At 37.8% G+C, this 20712-nt stretch overlaps 1 protein-coding gene and 1 non-coding gene across 15 annotated transcripts in view; both read right to left on the bottom strand.

The window, feature by feature from the left end:
* The window catches only part of EML5 (EMAP like 5), a 157174-nt gene that overhangs the window by 83577 nt on the left and 52885 nt on the right, over positions 1–20712 (bottom strand). For all 14 annotated transcript variants that reach the window (XM_070469746.1, XM_020890576.2, XM_070469747.1 and 11 more), the window contains exons 8-10: positions 14105–14242; positions 7170–7426; positions 5735–5947 (exon numbers count right to left, since the gene is read on the bottom strand). In XM_070469746.1, the coding sequence (XP_070325847.1) occupies positions 5735–5947; positions 7170–7426; positions 14105–14242 (608 nt within the window). The remainder of the gene's footprint in view (positions 1–5734; positions 5948–7169; positions 7427–14104; positions 14243–20712) is intronic.
* On the bottom strand, positions 12392–12518 carry LOC139035792 (small nucleolar RNA SNORA40). Its single transcript, XR_011488504.1, has one exon. It is a non-coding gene; the product is annotated as a small nucleolar RNA SNORA40 (small nucleolar RNA).

Below are 20712 nucleotides of genomic sequence, written 5' to 3' on the forward strand. Positions count from 1 at the left end.
ACAATTCACTCCACAAAGTCTGGTAAGTTAAGACTGAGTCCCATCCTTCTTATATGAGAATCTATTATTTGCCTGTCAAGAGGACTTTGGCTATTACTTCCTTTGATGGGGCCTTTCACATACTCTTGGGCCCCAGAGAGTTCTAAACAGTAAAGCCAGAAATTTTGCCAAATAAGTTTCAAGTTTTTAAAATGTACTGATTTTGTTATGTTTAGAGCAAATGAAGAAGAGTTATTTGAGCAACTATTCTATTTAACTGTATTGGGTAACAGCTCCAAGAGACGTACAGATAATCCTGTAAGGTTTTCCAAGCTATTTCCTCTATGACTTTTCTAAGATCAGTTCCTCTGGAAGAACCACAGCAATTCAACAAGAAAGCTATGGAATAAGTCTAAGAGAAACCAGCTATTTCTAATCAAAGTGATTTTATTAATGATTATTCAATAACCAATACTGTTTAACTATGATAAACAGTTTATCTTAAAAGTAAACCCAAGATATCGTATCTTTTAAAGAAGTGACCCTGATTCACCAAGACCAACCACATCCTCTCATATGCTTCCAGAATTCCCAGTGATTACCCCATGTGATTATATTTATGACACTGAAATACAATAGTCTATTTACTTGTTAACTCTTCTAATAAACTATAAGCTCTTTGAGGACAAGATGGTACCTAATTTATCATACATCTCTAATGCCTGACCAACAGCAAGTGTTCATTAGGTATTTGAGAAAAGACAAAGAAAGGAAAAGAAAAAAAAGATTATATTTTCCTTCACTCTGCCTATACACGTGAACCGAAACTCTAGATTTAGAGGAGGCAAGAAGAGTACTGAGAGGGCATGAACTCCAACCCTTACAAGTCATTAAAGGGGACAAACAGTCGGATGTAAAGAATATTACAGTTGAAATCAAAAGATGAGAGTTTGAGCATTATCTTGACAACTTAAAAGGACAGGAGCTTGAGTACATCACTTAACCTCTCTTAGACTATATTTCTATTTTAGTAGAAATTGGATTATAAGCTCTCAAAGGCCCTTCATTATTTCTGCTTTATTGACTATGCCAAAGCTTTTCACTGTGTGTATCACAATAAATTGTGGAAAGTTCTGAAGGAGATGGGAATACCAGACCACCTGACCTGCCTCTTGAGAAACCTGTATCCAGGTCAGGAAGCAATAGTTAGAACTGGACATGGAACAACAGACTGGTCCCAGATAGGAAAAGGAGTACGTCAAGGCTGTACACTGTCACCCTGCTTATTTAACTTATATGCAGAGTACATCATAAGAAACGCTGGGTTGGAGGAAGCACAAGCTGGAATCAAGATTGCCAGGAGAAATATCAATAACCTCAGATATGCAGATGACACCACCCTTATGGCAGAGAGTGAAGAGGAACTAAAAAGCCTCTTGATGAAAGTGAAAAAGGAGAGTGAAAAAGTTGGCTTAAAGCTCAACATTCAGAAAACTAAGATCATGGCATCCAGTCCCATCACTTCATGGCAAATAGGGAAACAGTGGAAACAGTGTCAGACTTTATTTTTTTGGTCTCCAAAATCATTGCAGATGGTGACTGCAGCCATGAAATTAAAAGACACTTACTCCTTGGAAGGAAAGTTTTGACCAACCTAGATAGCATATTAAAAAGCAGAGACATTACTTTGCCAACAAAGGTCCATCTGGTCATGGCTATGGTTTTTCCAGTGGTCATGTATGGATGTGAGAGTTGGGACTGTGAAGAAAGCTGAGTGCTGAAAAATTGATGGTTTTGAACTGTGGTGTTGGAGAAGACTCTTGACAGTCCCTTGGACTGCAAGGAGATCCAACCAGTCCATCCTAAAGGAGATCAGGCCTGGGTATTCATTGGAAGGACTGATGCTGAAGCTGAAACTCCAATACTTTGGCCACCTCATGCAAAGAGTTGACTCATTGGAAAAGACCCTGATGCTGGGAGGGATTGGGGGCAGGAGGAGAAGGGGACAACAGAGGAATAGATGGATGGATGGCATCAACGACTCGATGGACATGAGTTTGAGTAAACTCCGGGAGCTGGTGATGGACAGGGAGGCCTGGTATGCTGCAGTCTATGGGGTCTCAAGGAGTCAGACACCACTGAGCGACTGAACTGAACTGAAATGAAAAAGTAGAATTCCTTATACACAAAACTGGACTGTTCAGAAAGAAAGGAGAAACTGCCTTGACTATACTGAAATGAAAACTAGTCAACAAAAGACATCATTAAGAAAATAAAAAGACAAGTCACAAACTCAGAAAAGACATTTGTAATCTATAAAAATTACAAATCATTTGTATCTAGAGTATATAAAATTATTTCCATTAAACAATAAAACAAACTCTAAAAATATGCAAAAGATATGAACTTCTGCTTGATAGACAAGAAAATGCAGAAAATTAAAAAAATATTGGGAAAGATGGTCAAGCTTATTATAAAAAGTAGAGAAATGTACATTAAGACAATGTGACACCATTTACACTAACTAGATTTACAAATAAAAACTGTGGCAATGCCAAGTGTAGCAGAGATGTATTCAACAGGGTTGTGTAAAATGGTATAACTATTTTGGAAAACAATTTGGCATCTTCTTATGAACTTTCTATGACTCAGCAATTTCACTCCTATAATCTTTGAAAAACTTGTAATTATAGCACTGAAAAGAACCCAAATGTCCACAGACAGGAGAATAAACACATGAACTGTAGCACATTTCACAACAGTTTTTACAGCAATGAAAAACAAATACATAGCACTATAGGCAACAATATCTTAGAATCTTAGAAAAATGGTGTTGGGTAAGTCTCCATCACTTATCTGTTTTATTGTTCGGTATTTGTTTTTCCAAAGAAATTTCTCCTGGAATCTAAAAAATGCTTTTGCCCAATATAAATTTTCACTTGTCAGTAAGTACTGAAAGAGTCCTGGCAAGTACTAACAGTGACGAAGGCGTCAGATTAAATCACCCTCCCCGCCCTCTCCACCCTTCGCCAGCCTGGCCTCCTCATCCTCTACCACAGCCTCAGTGCTGCTGCCTGGGAAACGACGGATAATTTGAGAGGGGTTATGGTCAAGAGCAGGAGAATCCAGAGAGAAGAGGATAATAACAGACAGACAGACAGAAAGAAAAAAAGCAGAGTAATGCTTTGGGCTGGAATTTGAGGGGGCTGGGCTTCCCTGGCAACTCAAGACAGTAAAGAATCTGCCTGCAGTGTGGGAGACCTGGGTTTGATCCCTGGATCAGGAAGATCCACTGGAGAAGGAAATGGAAAACCACTCCAGTATTCTTGCCTGGAAAATCCCACGAACAGAGGAGCTTGGCGGGTTATATTATAGTACACAGGATCACAAGAGTCGGACACAACTTAGCCACTAAACCACCACCAAATTCTGTGTTAACTTCATTTTATGTTTCAATTACAATGATTCTATAACATAAGCAACTTCTATTACTTAACTTCTTTCCACATTTTGTAAAAGCTTTATTCCTTAGATTGTAATGGATATTACCTAAGTGGTTAGCTAAAATACATTAATACATCAGACACAATCTTTTCCCAAACTTAAGTTGGATCAATAATACAACTTACCATAATGAAATAATGTACAACTGCATAACTAATCTAAAAGAAAAAGAACTTTTCTATAGTGATACTACTAGCTTTATGACAGTTTGTAAATTTAATAAATACAGAATCTTAAAATACTTCTACTAATCTTTTAAATATGCAGTAGTTCTGTTTTGTCTTCTCGCCCAATTACCTACCCAGTCTCAAGCTGACTCACAAATGCCTAGGAATAAAAACTCTTATCATAAAACAAATGTCTAACAAAAATCTAAAAAAAGAGAAAATAAGGAAAACAATTTATACTTCTATTCTTGAAGCAGTAACTGAACGAGACTAACTTTTCTTACAGACTTTGGTAAAATATTCCTAAAGCAATTCAAAGACTGCTACATATTTTATAAATGAAACAAAATTATCAAGCAATAAAAATAGTCTTCTCTGGTGCAAAAAATAAAACTTGAGAGTAAATCTCATCCATTTGATTAGGAAAATTCAGAAAATTATTGTTTTTTCCTGCATAGAGGTCACTCACTATATGAAACAATGACTTGAAGCAATGTCTAAGATTAATATTACCATGATTAATCTTACTAAATCTCACATCTTCTAACTAGGCAAGTATCATTTGAATCACAATAAAACTTGTGCCTGGTGACTCTCATGTCCTGGCTATGTGGTAGAATCCAGAAATAGGTTACTTCAATTGCTAGAGAATTTAGCTAGCCTTGAACACCCTAAGCATTATTCATGGAGGGACTCCCACATGCACTCAGGATGCTGACACCTGGCAGGCAGGAAGGGACAAGATGAAACAGCTGGTGGGGTCTGGGGCTCAGCGCTTGAGTGTAGAGGCGTAATGAATGCCAGTCTAGACCTCTGGGAAGCGCGGGTCCTCGACCTTACATCAATGGGCTACCTGAATTATCTGAATAAAACTATTTCTGCTGTTTCCAAAATTACCTCTTACTAAATTCCATTTTAACATTTGTCCAACCACTTTTATTAACAAGCAGGTGAAAATTATGACTGCATTGGCTGCAGATGTTGATACTCTTAAGAATATATTCAACTGTACCTCATATCAGGCCCTATACTACAGAAGAGAACTCTTAGAAAATTAAATCTGAGAAGAAACCTGGCTTTCTCTGAGTAGTATGGTTTTTTTTTTTTTAAATAGCTACAATGAAAATTATTTTGTGCCTTACTTTATTTTTGGTGTCAGGAAGCTCAGATTCAGTTTTGATGTTTGACCACTGTCAATTTCTTTATCTGACTTTAACATGGTATTTCTATTTATATTTCGCTTGGTATGAATTCTTTACTTACATAATTATTTTAGTGCTGAAAGACTTGCCATAAGCTGACTCAAATACTTTCTGGAACAAGGCATGGAACAAATAAATGACTAATAGAGCATTTCATGTAATTATCCTCAGGTCTATTAACAGATTGATTAATATCATTTCAAAAGACACCCAAGAAAAAGAGGTGATACATAAAATATATAGAAAATAACCAATGATAAGACCCCTTAATTTTCTTCCACCGCCAGTTATGAAAATAAATATCAAAACAATATGTTAAGGGTTTAAGCAAAAACACTTTCTCAAAAACCAACAAACCAATATCTAAACTATGACTTAAACTTAAGACAGCTGACTACTTCATCAGAATTCTTAAGAAAATGATGTAAGAAAAATGTCTCCTAAGAGATATATATTCAGCAAGTTGAATGAGTAAAGATAACAAGTCATAAGAAAAGTATAACTATCATTGTATATTCTGACTATATGAAATAATTCTGGAAGTAGAGAGAAAAATAACTCTTTAAAAAGAAAGAGGTAAAAAAAAATAATAAAAAATAAAAAGAAAGAGGTAAAGTATTAGCCCATTTATAATATATGAATTCAAAGATAACTTTCTAATGAAAACCTCATATCCAAAAATAAAAGTAACACATGACAGTAATTTCTTAACTGCCAAAATACTGTAGCCATTTCTGTTCATTTTAACAATATCTTTCACCAGTCACCACACATATTTTAAAAAGCATAAACCCTCTTATTTATCTTAAGACTAATTTTCTGTAAGAACCTAAAGGACTTTTGTAAGAAAGTTAATTAATACTATTTTGAAAGAAAAGATACCTTTTCTTAAGCAAGGATATCGAAATAATTTTACAATCCCATAGTCATCAGCTGTAACTAAAACTTGGCCAATGTAATTCCCATCTACTGAGTTTATATCATTGACATCTGAATACTTGGGCCAAATTCCATTTACTTCAGGGCCTGAAACGCATGTCCATGAAGCCCAATGAACACCTTTTATTTCTTCTTTATTTGCCACTTCTTTTCCTCCTAAAAATAAATTAAGAGTATTAATTTAAGAAGTTACTTCCTTTAATTTTTACTCAAGCACAATTTATACTGATAACATGGTAAATTCCAAAATTTAAGTATCTTCCCAATCAAGTTAAAGGAGAACACATGAATAGGTAAGTGACTATAGTAAGGAAGGGAGAAAATTAAGTGCAAGGAGTTGTTAAAAAGCCACTACCATAACATGGCTGATTCATGTCAATGTATGACAAAACCCACTACAATATTGTAAAGGAATTAGCCTCCAACTAATAAAAATAATTGAAAATTAAAAAAAAAAAAAAGCCACTACCAAAACTATACTGATTCAAAGAAATACAGATCTGATGATGATGTAGCTTAGCAGGGTCACCCATGTGGACAATAAAACTGAACTATATTAAAGTCATGCTATAGATTAGTCACAATGGGGTAACTTCAAAGGAAAAGTAAAAGTTATAAGAAAGTAGCAAATCATGTCATAAAAGAGAAACTTAAGAAGATACATTGTTGAGAAAAAAAGATAATTGGAAGGATCATAAAAGAAGGATGAACGACAACTAATACACTGACATTAGGTAACATGACTTTAGGATTGGTCAATCTTCGTAACTTACAGACTGTTAACAAAAACTGTTTGAGCAATATATTAATATAATTATGCAGCTAGTCTTAAAAAATAAAGTACTGCAATATAATTACTAATTCATTAAGCATCATACTAAAGTACTGAGAGATATTTTGATGATTCTGTCTTTAATTCTCTTTTTAAAGCTTTGATGAAAATTCTGTTTTTCAAAATTAGTTTCTTAGCTACATTATTAATATTTGCAAAGTTTGAGATAACAACAGAAGACAAAACAATGTGTCAGACATTTATATCCATTATATTTAGTTAATTAGTTGCACCCATTAAAAGTGACATTTTGACTTTCTAATATACACTAGGACTTCACCATATGCTATTCATATGGCATGGAATTCAACATAAAATAGGTCTGTCTTAGATCCTCCAAACAAAGAAGTTTTAATTAAGAAGCAAAGGATTTCAAACAATAAGGCAGACTTGTAGAAAAGATCACAATGCCTCCAATATTAGCTCAGATTTTCTTTGATTTCCTATACTCAAATGTAACTGACACTCTGCCTCCAGTGAAATTCTAAGATATTTTAAAGGAACTAAAAATCTACAAATTATATATGATTTATAGGAAGTTTTTACCTGGCATCCTGTAGAAAAGTCTTTTACCATTACCATCATTTGTCTGTAAATATCTACTGTCTGAGGACCAGTCCAGATGAGTGATGAAACTAAGTGATCCAACACACTCTCCAAATTTCTTATACCGCTGAGCAACTCCATATATATCAACTGAGCTGTCATTGCAACCAACAGCAAGGTAAGTTCCATCTGGTGAATATTTTAACTCGTGAATTGCCTCCTTCCGATCTTTAATATGGACAACTTCTGTCATATCTCTATTAAAAAAAAGAGAGACCATGGGGGAAAAAGTCACTACAGAACTAGTTCAGTTTTCCAATGTGTCTAAAACAACCATATCAAGTATTTATAAACCATAAAATAAATGCAAATAATACAAGCAGTATTAATTCAGGAATAATTTTGCTGAACAGAAATATATAAGGACAATACATGCTAGAAGTAGAGAAAAATGCTAAAGTTCAGTTCCTAAATTACTTAATTTTAAGTAGTTCAGAGAGTCATATTAAATTTCCAGAGTAATACAATAAAAGAAATCAAGCCATGGGATTTTTATGATGAAGCTTCTTATAAGTATTGAGTTTTTAAAAATAAATTTTATAAATTTAAAATTTACAAAATATCAGTTCAGTTCAGTCACTCAGTCGTGTCCGACTCTTTGCAACCCCATGGACTGCAGCACGCCAGGCCTCCCTGTCCATCACCAACTCCCAGGGTCTACCCAAACCCATGTCCATTGAGTCGGTGATGCCATTCAACCGTCTCATCCTCTGTCGTCCCCTTCTCCTTCTGCCCTCAATCTTTCCCAGCATCAGGGTCTTTTCAAATGAGTCAGCTCTTTGCATCAGGTGACCAAAGTATTGGAGTCTCAGCTTCAGCATCAGTCCTTCCAATGAACACCCAGGACTGATCTCCTTTAGGATGGACTGGTTGGATCTCCTTTTAGTCCAAGGGGCTCTCAAGAGTCTTCTCCAACACCACAGTTCAATTTACATTAAAATCATTTAATTTTATTCAAATTAAATTTTTTAATGAACTAAATGTACAAAATTACACGCAAGAAATAAAAGAGATATTGATTTGTATTATTTCAGTAATATATTTGAATACGTATCTGAATATAGCTACCACGTTATTTTTAGTTCAACCTCCCTGACCTCTTTGAATAAAACAGAATTCTTCCCAATTAGCGATCATTTCAGTCAGCAATGTTAAATGTTTTTTTAATGATGCCTTATAACCGACTTTCCAGAATAATACAGGTAATGATAACAGCCATAAAAATGGATAAACAGTTAAATACTACTGAGTTTGCAAACACATGGAGGTGGTGGAAAGGCAGAGAAGAAGGAGGCAGCAAGGGAGAAGGGGCAGAAGGAAGCAAGACTCTTATTTCCAACTATTGCCACAGACTTTTTTTCCCAAATAAATTTTGCATTACCCATCTGAAATGCTCCCAATAGATAATTTCAAGAACAGAAGTTTAAATGGCTATTTCCCAATTTTTACAGTTCCCAAATAGGCAATTTAAAGTAATAAAATTCATATTTCTTTCAGAAACACTAAGTATTTAACTCTGTTTTAGACTCATGGGATACGAATATGAACTCATCTTCTGTGACAGATGGAGATTAAGTAATTATACTTCATAATTAAGAAAATGCAGTGAGTGCTCGAAAAGGTTATGTATGAAGTTCTATAAGAAACACTGGAAAAGGGTTAAGACAACAGGCAGGAAGGGAGTAAGGAAGAGTGATACCTATTTGAGCCTAAAACCTGAGGGGCTGGCTAATTATGAAAGAGGAGCGAAGGTGTTCCAGAAAGAACACACAGCACGAGCAATGCCAAGTACACGGCACATATGGAGAAGAGAGCTCCCCAGGTGGGGCTAGTGGTCAAGAAGCCCCTGCCAATGCAGGACAGGTGAGAGATGCAGGTTTGGCCCCTGGGCCGGGAAGATCGCCTGCCAGAGGGCATGACAACCCACTCAGCATTCTTGCCTGGAGAATCTCATGGACAGAGGAGCCAACGGAAAGCAACTTAGCAGAGCACACAGATAATACAGCGTGGAAACAAGATAAGTGGGAAAAGTAGTGACCTGATGGGGTTAACAGAGAAGGCAATGGCAACCCACTCCAGTACTCTTGCCTGGAAAATCCCATGGACGGAGGAGCCTGGTGGGCTGTAGTCCATGGGGTCACTGAGAGTCGGACACTAGCGACTTCACTTTCACTTTTCACTTTCATGCACTGGAGAAGGAAACGGCAACCCACTGGAGTTGACAGTGGTAAGACAGCAGAAGACAGTGTGTAACAGATCTGATATGTTACCAAGGAACCTGGCCTTTACCCTGGTGTTAATCATATAAAGAAAGAGATTAAAATCATCTCCTTAACTATAAAAGTGAATCAGAACAAAACAAAACAAATGAAGGAAAAAAAAACTTTTTTAAAAAGGCTTTTTTTGTCACTCTTGCCTTACACCCTGCAACTTGCAAGGCCCTCTTCCTAAGCATAGACTAATGTATTTTTAGCTACCTGTACCTTTCCCAGTGACTTCTTCCTTTAAGTTCTAATTAAATTCATGCATCTTATCTCCCTTTCTCCATACCCATTCATCCATACATCCAACCAGCTCAGTCCAGTTGCTCAGTCGTGTCCGACTCTTTGCAACCCCATGAACTGCAGCACGCCAGGCCTCCCTGTCCATCACCAACTCCTGGAGTTTACTCAACCTCATGTCCACTGAGTCGGTGATGCCATCCAACTATCTCATCCTCTGTCATCCCCTTCTCCTCCCGCCTTCAATCCTTCCCAGCATCAGGGTCTTTTCAAATGAGTCGGCTCTTTACATCAGGTATTAGAATTTCAGCTTCAGCACCAGTCCTTCCAATGAATATTCAGGACTGATTTCCTTTAGGATGGACTGGTTGGATCTCCTTGCTGTCCAAGGGACTCTCAAGTCTTCAACACCACAGTTCGTGGCTCAGCTGGTAAAGAATCTGCCTGCAATGTGAGAGACCTGGGTTTGATCCCTGGGTTATTAGGAAGATCCCCTGGAGGAGGGAAAGGCTACCCACTCCAGCATTCTGGCCTGGAGAATTCCATGGACTGTATAGACCACAGGGTCACAAAGAGTCGGACACGACTGAGTGACTTTCACTTTCCACCCACCCATCCATCCATTAATCCAAATCTGTATGGAGTAAGATTTTTAAGAAAACATGTAAAGCACAATTTGATAGTTTCTATTTTTTACATATTATTTATTAAAGATAAAATCATTCCAACATCAACCACAAACATTAGTTAAATTGTGCATGGAATGTTCTCCAGAGTTATTTTGTCTTTTTTTTAAAGCTTTTTTTGTTCGAGAGATTTAACTTTGCCCAGTTAATGAGAGAAATAAGTGTGGATATCTCAGGTTGTCTCTTGCTTTCTACCACTAGGCCCCTGCACACCAACCAACACTCAAGCATGTACACACACACACACAAAACCAACAGTGATGAAAGAGAGATTCTGATTGATTTTACAGTATGTATTATGTTACCATGCTAAGTCACTTCAGTCATGTCTGACTCTTTGTGACCCATGGACTGGAGCCTGCCAGGCTCCTCTGTCCATGGGATTCTCTACACAAGAATACTGGAGAGGGTAGCCACGCCCTTCTCCAGCAGATCTTCCCAGCTCAGGGACAGAACCCTCATCTCTTGTGTGTCCCGCATTGGCAGGTGGGTTCTTTACCACTAGTTAACATGATTACATAAATCACAGAGGATGGTGACTGCAGCCACAAAATTAAAAGATGATAGCTCCTTGGAAGAAAGCTATGAAAAACGTTGACAGCATATTAAAAAGCAGAGACATCATTTTGCCAACAAAGGCCCATAAAGTCAAAGCTAAGGTTTCTCCAGTGGTCATGTATAGATGGAAATTAGTATAGAAATTAGACCATAAAGAAGGCTAAGCACCAAAGAATTGATGCTTTCTAACTGTGGTGCTGGAGAAGACTCTTGAGAGACCACTGGACTGCAAGGAGATCCAACCAGTCCATCCTAAAGAAAATCAACCCTGAATATTCATTGGAAGGACTGATGCTGAAGCTGAAGCTCTAATATTCTGGCCACCTGATGTGAAGAGCTGACTCACTGGAAAAGACCTTGATGCTGGGAAAGATTGAAGACAAAAGGAAAAGGGCAGAAGAGAACGAGATGGTTAGATAGCACCACCAACTCAATGGAAAGGAATCTGAGCAAACTCCAGGAGACAGTGGAGGACAGAGGAGCCTGACATGCTGCAGTCCATGGGGTCACAAAGAGTTGGACACGAATGAGTGACTGAACAGTAACAAACAGCAGGATTAAGACCAATTAGAAACCTCCTATAGATGATAGTTGCTCAGACTTCAGAAAGAAGTGAAATGATTTGAAATATACAATATTAATCCTTACTGTTATAGTATATAATATATAGTATATGTTAAAGATATTATAATTCTAATCTTATTCACAAACCTTAATCAAAATGCTTCTAGGAAACTTAAAAGGTAAGAAAAATCAACAAGATATGGTGACTGGATTAGAAATGATAGTTAGAGAGAAAGGTATCAATGACAATGCCTGTTGTTTTTTTTTTCTGCACAAAGGTTTCTTTTTATTCATAACATAGGTAAAGTTATTTAAGTCAATAAATTTTTAAGGATTTTCACACGTCCTGATTCTTTCCACTGCCAGTCACCATAGTTCCTCCAAAGTTGTCATCTTCAAGGCAGCCCTTACAAAAAGTTCTGCTCGATCCACAGCTGTGATGCCACAGTTGTTTTAGTTGGGCCTCTTTGATCTTCAATGGAGTGCACTTCAAAGTTTGCCACCTGTAATCTGTAAGATCCAATTTCCTCAAGCAGTTCACTATAGGATCCTGTTTAGGGTCAGGAAATGGGATGTCTAGTTCTCTAAAAGCTTATAAAGTTCAAATCATAGTAATTCCTAAGTTATCACACCCTAAAACTTGACAGAGATCATTGGGATATGCCAATACCTTTGGAAAATCCAGACACTGTATTCCGAAGATAAAAGCCTAAAAAAAGAAGCCCATCTTTGTTTTATGTCAACATTAAAACTGAGTACTAGGATCAGTACAGCTGGTAATTTAAAAGCTTATTTAACTTTATAGCCCTGGAAGCAGTCTTTATGCTCATCAACACACACGCATTTTATGGATCATGTTCCTTCTTATCTGTATCAAAACTCATACGGAACAATGAGTTGCGGGTTGCAAAAGAGGACTTACTTTCGCACCTGTCTGTAAGTCTTTGTCCACAAATTAAACACAAACACACAGAAGTGCTAAAGGCCTGGTTTTCTGACTTATTCAAGAACAGGGACGACAGAGGCTCTGCTAGAACAGCCCCTGGTGGCCCAGTGGTTGGGACCCCAGACTCTCAGTGCCGTGGCCTGGAGCTCCATCCGTGGCTGGGGAGCGGGAAGCACACAAGCCACGTGGCACGGGCGGAAAAAAGAGAGCGTTCTTGAGTTGCTAAGACACCGACTTATCAGAGATGAGAGACCGTTCACCGCGTTTGCTCCATACAATGATGGAAGGGCAAGCAAGTGTACAAATGAGCAAGTAACCATCACTATTTTTCATGTGTAGCAGCTTTTTGACAGAAATTCTTAGGTGTTTTACATGCATTTTAAATTCTTGGTTGTGAAACAATGCCAATGTACTTAATGAAACTAAATTTTACTCATAAAAATATTTAAAATGCCAAATTTTATATTATGTATATCATAATAAAAAAAATTAAGAGAAAAATCTCAGCATATCTCATTATAGAAAACCACCCCAGAAAGAAGTTTTATCTATAGAAGCTCCGAAGTATAAAAGCTTGATGAATTAATATCTGAGAAGTGAAAGATATTTTATACATGTTAAAAAAAAGAGACAGGTAGAAATGAATAGGCTGGGGAGATGGGCACGATAGGCTTTGTCAAGAATTATAAACTCCATCTTAGGGATAATGCAATGCTTTTATCATAATTTAGAAAGAGGAGGAATGCAAACAAATATGTTTTAAAAGGCACCACTATAATTGGAGAGTGGAAAAAGAACTTGAGGAAGCAAAACGGGAGATAGGGAGACCAGATGAGACGCTATTTCACCAGTACACCAGTAAGAAGTTAGGAGATAGCAGAGGGAGGTCTGTACAAGAGCACAATGGTGAAAAAGAAAGGAAGTAGATTAATTTGAGAGCTGCTTAAGGAGGTAGGCTAGTCAGAATTCTGTGATTAACTAGACATGAAAGACAAAAGAGAGAAATGAATCAATGGTTTCTGGACTGGGCAACTGGGTGGACGGCCGCCCTATTCACGCAACTGGATATAAAAAATACCATGAATTTACTCTCATGCACACGTGTGGCTATAGAGCAAAGTTTTAAATGACGTATAGAAGTCAACTGACTGCACCACACCTACAGATATTCAACACAAGATGCTAACTGCTTTAACAATTTCTTTAAACTTGCTAATTATCCAAATGAAGAAGGAGATGCAGGCATTTTCCCCAAAGCATAAAGCTGCAAACAGCAACAAACTACTCACTCATTTTTAACAGCTTCAAGGTCTCCTTCTCCCTATTCTATGCCAGAAGATCATTACTGAAAATCAATACTACCAAGAAATAGAAATCAAGACCCAAACTTGTCTCAAAATTTTATTCATTAATTTACTAAGCATTCTGAATCTCCAAAACCAAAGTTTGAGTTAATTTTCTGACAAAGCCATTTTTATAAACATATTTTTTATATTTAAGGAAACTCATATCTGAAAAGTACATTAATGAGAGAGAGGGAAGAGTGAGTAAGCATGAGTATCACAGACCCCGTCTCACTTAACAAGGATGTGCTGCTCCCGTCTCCACCCTCACACGCACCTTACTCTAAGTACCGTCAGCGAGCCGTCCTTCATGCCAAGGGCAAGATGGATCCCGTCCACGCTTAGAGCTGCACAGCGGATTGGCTCTTCCATGTTACACCGCGCTATCAGCGCGTGATCGACCAGGCTCCATATTCTGTGACAGGTAACCAAAATGAAGGAGTAGTCAGCTAATGTATGCTTTAAGATGCTAGAATATATGAAAAAATGTTGGTTAAAGTAATAATTTCATTTTAAGGAAGAAAGATAAATCTAGTTTTTAAGTGTATGCTTTGTGGCAAAGAATTATCTACAAAACCAGAAATACTATTAATGCTTAAAATGACAAATGTTAATACAATCTTTTATTTTTAAGACAATGTAATGACATTAATTTTTTCTAATCGTTTATTTTAGATAGATGATTTCTACCCTAATCAAAGGGGAGATACATATATAGTATACTGATGTACATATACACCATATTTATAGTCTTTTAACTAACAGTGACACTTCAGATTATGCAAATTCAGCCTTTTCCGGATTCTCATGTTAAAAAACTGTAACAAGTAGTAAAAAAATACCCATTGTTTAAAAGTTAAGATTTACACTTCCAAATAACCTGAACAAAGACCAAAATTACCAATGAAAATTAGTAACATTTTGAATTAAATTATAACAAACTTTTATAGGTTATATCTCACTTCTAGTGATTGGTCTGTTCAAGTTATGTTTCTTCTTGACTCAATTATCACAGTTATACCACTAGAAATTTATCCATTTCTTCTAGGTTGTCCAGTTTGTTGGCATACAACTGTTCATAGTATGCTATAACAACTTTTTTTTGTATTTCTGTGGTATCAGGTATTTTTTCCTCTTATTCATTTCTTATTTTGTTTGGTTGGGTCCTCTTTTCTTCTTGGTGAGTCTGACCAGAGGTTTGTCAATTTGTTCATCTTCTCAAAATATCAGCTCTTGGTTTTATTGATCTTTTCTCTTTTAAAAAATATTCTCTATTTATTTCCTATTTGGTCTTTATTGGTTCCTTCCTTCTGCTCACTTTGGGTTTTGCTTGTTCTTCTCTAATTCTTTTAGGTGGTCGCTTAGGTTGTTTGAAATTTTTCTTGTTTCTTGAGGAAGGCCTCTATCACTATAAATCTCCCTTCCAAAACTGTTTTTGCTGCATCCATAGAATTGTAAAGTTGTATTTTCACTTTTGCATGTGTTTAGCCAACTCTATGATTTCTTCTTTGATGTCATCATCAACCCATCTGTTTTTTAATAGCATGCTATTTAGTCTCGGGATCTACCAGCCTGGGGCTGCCCTGGTGGTTCAGCTGGTAAAGAATCCACCTGCAATGTGGGAGACCTGGGTTCGATCCCTGGGTTGGGAAGATGTCCGGGAGAAGGGAAAGGCTACCCACTCCAGTATTCTGGTCTGAAGAACTCCATGGACTGTAAAGTCCATGGGGTCACAAAGAGTCGGACACAACTGAGAGACTTTCACTCACTCACACGATTTAGTCTCTAAGTGGTTGTTCTTTTCCAGTTTTTTTGTTCTATGGTTGATTCCCAGTTTTATACTGTTGTGGTCAGAAAAGATGCTTGAAATAATTTCTATTACCTTAAAATTGCTAAGGTTTGTTTTTTGACCTAATATGTGATCCATCCCAGACAATGTTCCAAGCGCAATTAGAAAGAAAGGGTATTCAGCTTTTTTTTTTTTGTCATGTAGTGTCCTATGGATATCAATTAAGTCCAACTGATCTACTGTGTTATTTAGAACTTCTGTTGTCTTATTAGTTTTCTGTCTGGATGATCTGTCCACTGATGTCAGTGGAGTGTTAAAGCCTACTATTATTGTATTACTGTAAATGTCTCCCTTCATGTCTGTATTTGTTTTACATATTTAGATGTTCCTATATTGGGTACAAGTGGTAAAGAACCTACCTATCAATGCAGAGGACATAAGAGATGTGGGTTCTATTTCTGGGTTGGAAGAAACCCTGAAGGAGGGCATGGCAACCCACTCCAATATTCTTCTGTGGAGAAATCCCATGGACAGAGGAACCTGGCAGGTTACAATCCATAGGGTCGCGAAGGGTCAGACACGCCTGAAGCGACTTACCACACATGCACATATTGGGCACATATATGCTAACAAATGTAATATTCTCCTCTTATATTGATTTATTACAATAGTGTCCTTCTTTGTCTTTCTTTATGGCCTTTGTTTTAAAGTTTATTTTGTCTGATATGAGTATTGCTATCCCCACTTTCTTGCTGTTTCCAATATGCACGAAATATCTTTTTCCTTCCCTTCACATTTTTCACTCTCTGTGTCTGTTTTGCCCTGAAGTAAGTATTCTGTAGGCAGTATACTGGAGATTCTTTTTGAAAAATCCAATCTGCTACTCTGTCTTTTATTTAGAGTATTTAGTCCACTGACATGCAAAAATATGAAATGCTGGCTAGATGAAGCACAAGCTGGAACCAAGATGGCCAGGGGAAATATTAATAACCTCAGATACGCATATGACACCACCCTTATGGCAGAAAGTAAAGAAGAACTAAACATCCTCTTGATGAAAGTGAAAGAAGAGAGTGAAAAAGTTGGCTTAAAACTCAACAGTCAAAAGACAAAGATCATGGAATCTGGTTCCAACACTTCATGGCAAACAGATGGGGAAACAACGGAAACAGTGACAGACTTTATCTTGGGGGGCTCCCAAATCACTGCAGATGGTGACAGAGCCATGAAATTTTCTTCTCCTTGGAAGAAAAGTTATGACCAACCTGGACAGCATGTTAAAAAGCAGAGATTATCACTTTGCTGACAAAGGTCCATCTAGTCAAAGCTATGGTTTTTCCAGTGGTCATGTATGTATGTGAGGGTTGGACTATAGAGAAAACTGAGCACTGAAGAATTGATGCTTTTGAACTGTGGTGTCTGGAGAAGACTCTGGAGAAGACTCTTGAGAATCCCTTGGACTGCAAGGAGATCCAACCAGTCCATCCTAAAGGAAATCAGTCCTGAATATTCACTGGAAGGACTGATGATAAATCTCCAATATTTTGGCCACCTGATATGAAAAACTAACACCTTAGAAAAGACCCTGATGCTGGGAAAGATTGAAGGCTGGAGGAGAAGAGGATGATAAGAGGATGAGATGGTTGGATGGCATCACCAACTCGATGGACATGAGTTTGAGCAAGCTCTGAGAATTGGTGATGGACAAGGAAGCCTGATGCACTGCAGTCCATGGGGTCACAAAGAGTCAGACACGATTGAACTGAACTGACATTAAGAGTAATTATTGATAAATATGTACTTATTGCCATTTTAATCAGTTTTCCAGTTGTTTATGTAGTTCTTCATTTCTCCCCTTTTTGTTTTTCCTTTCATGGTTTTATGATTTTCTTTTGTAGTACCCTCGAGTTCCTTTCTTTTTGGTTTTTATGAACCTACTGTATATTTTTGACTTTTCATTACCAGAAAGTATATCAATCCACAACTATATCAGCATCATTCAAGTTCAAACACATTCTATAACATTTACATTTTTATAACTCCCCTCTCCAACATTTTGAGATTTTGATATCTGATGTCTTATTTTACATCTTCATACTTATCCTTTTACTGTTTATTATAATCATAATCAATTCTATAATTTTTAAACTGTATTTAAATTTACATGTGGTTTACTTAAGTGACCTTTAATCCTTACTATATATTTGTCTTTCCTACTGTGATTTTTCCCTTTCATATATATTCTTGATTCTTTTCTATTTAGAGAATATTCTTCAAAATTTCTTTCAGAGTAGGTGCAGTATTGCCCAAGTCTTCTTTGTCTTAGAAATTCTTTATCTCTCCTATTCTAAATGATAATCTTGCTGGACAGAGTATCCTAGGTTGCAGGGTTTTTTTCCCTTTCAGGATTTTGAATACATGTCATTCCATTCTGGCCTGAAAAGTGTTCACAGAGAAATCAGCTGTTAGCTTTATGGAGGTTCCCTTGTAATGAACTCTTTTTTTTCTCTTGCTCTATTTACAATCCTCTCTTTAATTTTTGTCATTTTAATTATATGTCTAGGTGTGGGTTTGTTTGAATTCATTTCATTTGGGACCCTCTGTTCTACCTGTATCTGTATACCTGTTTCTTTAGGTTTTAGAATTTTTTAGCTCTAATATCTTCAAATATATTTTTTACCTCCTTCCCTCTCACTTCTCCTTCTGGAACTCCTATTATGCATAGGCTGGCACATTTTCTTTATCCTACAGGTCTCATATATTGCTCTTTTTTTCATTTGTCTTTCTGTCCGCTGTTCTGATTGGATGATGTCCATTATTCTATCTTTCAAATCACTTCTTCATCTTTCTGTATCATTTAGTCAGTTATTTGTTGCTTCTAGATTGCTTTTTATCTCAGTAATTGACTTATCTATTTTTTGTGTTGTCTATTTTTTACTGGTTCAACTTTATGGTTTTTAATTCCTTGTTACAGTGATCTGCATTCCTATCAATAATCTTTCCTAATTAATTTAGCATTTTTATTTCACGTTTTTGTACTTGGGGTCTGGTAGACTGGTGAGCTCTGTTTCATTTTTTGTTCTTTCAGGGAATTTCTCTTGCTCTTTTAATTGGGAGTAGTTCCTCTGCCTTTTCATTTTACTTTCTTTTTTAAATTTATTTTATAATTGGAGCGTAATTGCTTTGTGTTGGTTTCTGCTGTACAATGTGGATCAGTCATAACTATATATATATATTTCCCCTCCCCCTATAGCCTCCCTCCCACTCTGTCTCTATAAATTTAGAAGCAACTGCTTTCTACTATAATCTTACAGAGCTGTTTTTAAGATGTGTTTATGTTTGAGTGTCCCTGTGTAGACTATGCGTGTCTAATGCCTTTGGTGCAAGGGTTGGTTTTGGTATGAATGCCAGTCACATCTTTTCCCAGGGTATGCTTGCCATTATCCCCTTGATGGGGAGGCAGAGGTGCTGGAGGATCTAAAGCCTGTTCAGGGACTATAGCAGGACTTTCTCTCTGCTCCACGGCTACTGCCACTCTGTCAGGGACAAGACTGCCTTCTCAGCTGTTGGAGTAGAAGCCCTGATGATTGGGTTTGACAAGGCTCTGTTGCCCGTGAGCATGTGCCCTGCCCCAAAGGAAGCAAGTGCTGAAGCAAGTGGTGCTTGTGCCCTCAGAGGACCTACATGCAACCTGCGCAGGCGTCCATGGCTCTGTTTAGAAGCAGGCTGAGAGTACATCCCTTCCTCTATTCCCTTCACCCCAGATCTGTTACAAGGCTGTGGTGCGGACAGGCTGAGGATGGGTGTCAGGGTGTCGGGCCGCCCTGTGGCCAGAGCTCTGGGCCACCTCAGTGGCAGTCTTTGCCTGGGATCTGTCTGCCCCAGGCCGAGCACTAGTCTGCAGTGTGCAGCGGGTGGGGCCAGGGACACTCGCTGGGAGGCTAACGGCTGCATGCTCCTGTGTGGGCGACAATGGTCGCTACCACCTGGAGCCCCATGGTCTGTCTCTGTGTCATTTCCCAGGGCCTGGTTGGGCTAGGTCTTCTGCCAGGCTGCGGTGGAGCGAGCCCCCAGGGTGTCTGTTCCATTCAGACTGGAGCCTGTGGGTGTGGTGGCAGCCGCCAGTGCCAGGCTCTGTCCATCCTGGCTGTTGGCAAGTCAGCGTGTGCACACGGCTTCAAAGGGGAGTCAAGACTTGAGGCCTCTGTCTGCCCAGTGGCTCTCCCAGAAAGCACGGGGGCTCATCTCCTCTGCACTGGACCCTAGAACTGGTACGCCCAGATTGTGGCTCAGCCTGTTTGCTCTCCAGGGCTAGGTCCTCCCATGCAAACCGACTCTTTTCAAATCCCTCCCAGGGGTGCAGTTCCAACCTGATACTTTTATTTCCATCCTACCAAGTCACATGAAGATCTTTCTTGTAGCTCTGGTTGTATAGGAGTTCTGCCAGTTACCTATTAGTTTTCTGTGAGAATGCTTCCACATGTAGATGCATTTTTGATGTATTTGTGGAGGGGAAGTGAGCTCCACATCTTCCTATTCTGCCATCTTGATCCCTCTCGTTTTTATATTTGTAAATGTTTGAAAAAAAATTATCAAAGAACAACATTTTGAGTCATGAGAAAATTACACGAAATTCAAACTCAGATTTCAGTGTCTACAGATCAAGTTTTACGGGAACACAGCCACACTGTTCTGTTTTCGTACTGGCCATGGCTACTTTCATGCCGCAGAGGCAGAGCTGAGTGCTCACAGAACAGACAGTAGATGGTGGCACTTGTCACCTCGTTCTGCTCCTTTGACGCACTACAAATTACAGTGACACTATTATAACCTGACAGAACCTCAACTGCTATGTGTATTGTCACACCATGGCATTTTATTATTTTTTATATACCCATCACATCATAACAAGAAGGAAAAAAGAGAAAACTGAACTCTGAATGTTGTGTTTTAAGGCACAGTGGAGTGTGGATTACACAACTACTGAATTAGATGGTAAAGCATTATGTTTATTATTCAATGATATTATAGCTATCCTAAAAGAGTACAAAGATACATTAACATTACCAGACTAAGCACTTATCACGATATTTTCA

This window comes from Odocoileus virginianus, chromosome 6 (assembly GCF_023699985.2).
Source record: "Odocoileus virginianus isolate 20LAN1187 ecotype Illinois chromosome 6, Ovbor_1.2, whole genome shotgun sequence".
Taxonomy (NCBI): domain Eukaryota; kingdom Metazoa; phylum Chordata; class Mammalia; order Artiodactyla; family Cervidae; genus Odocoileus; species Odocoileus virginianus.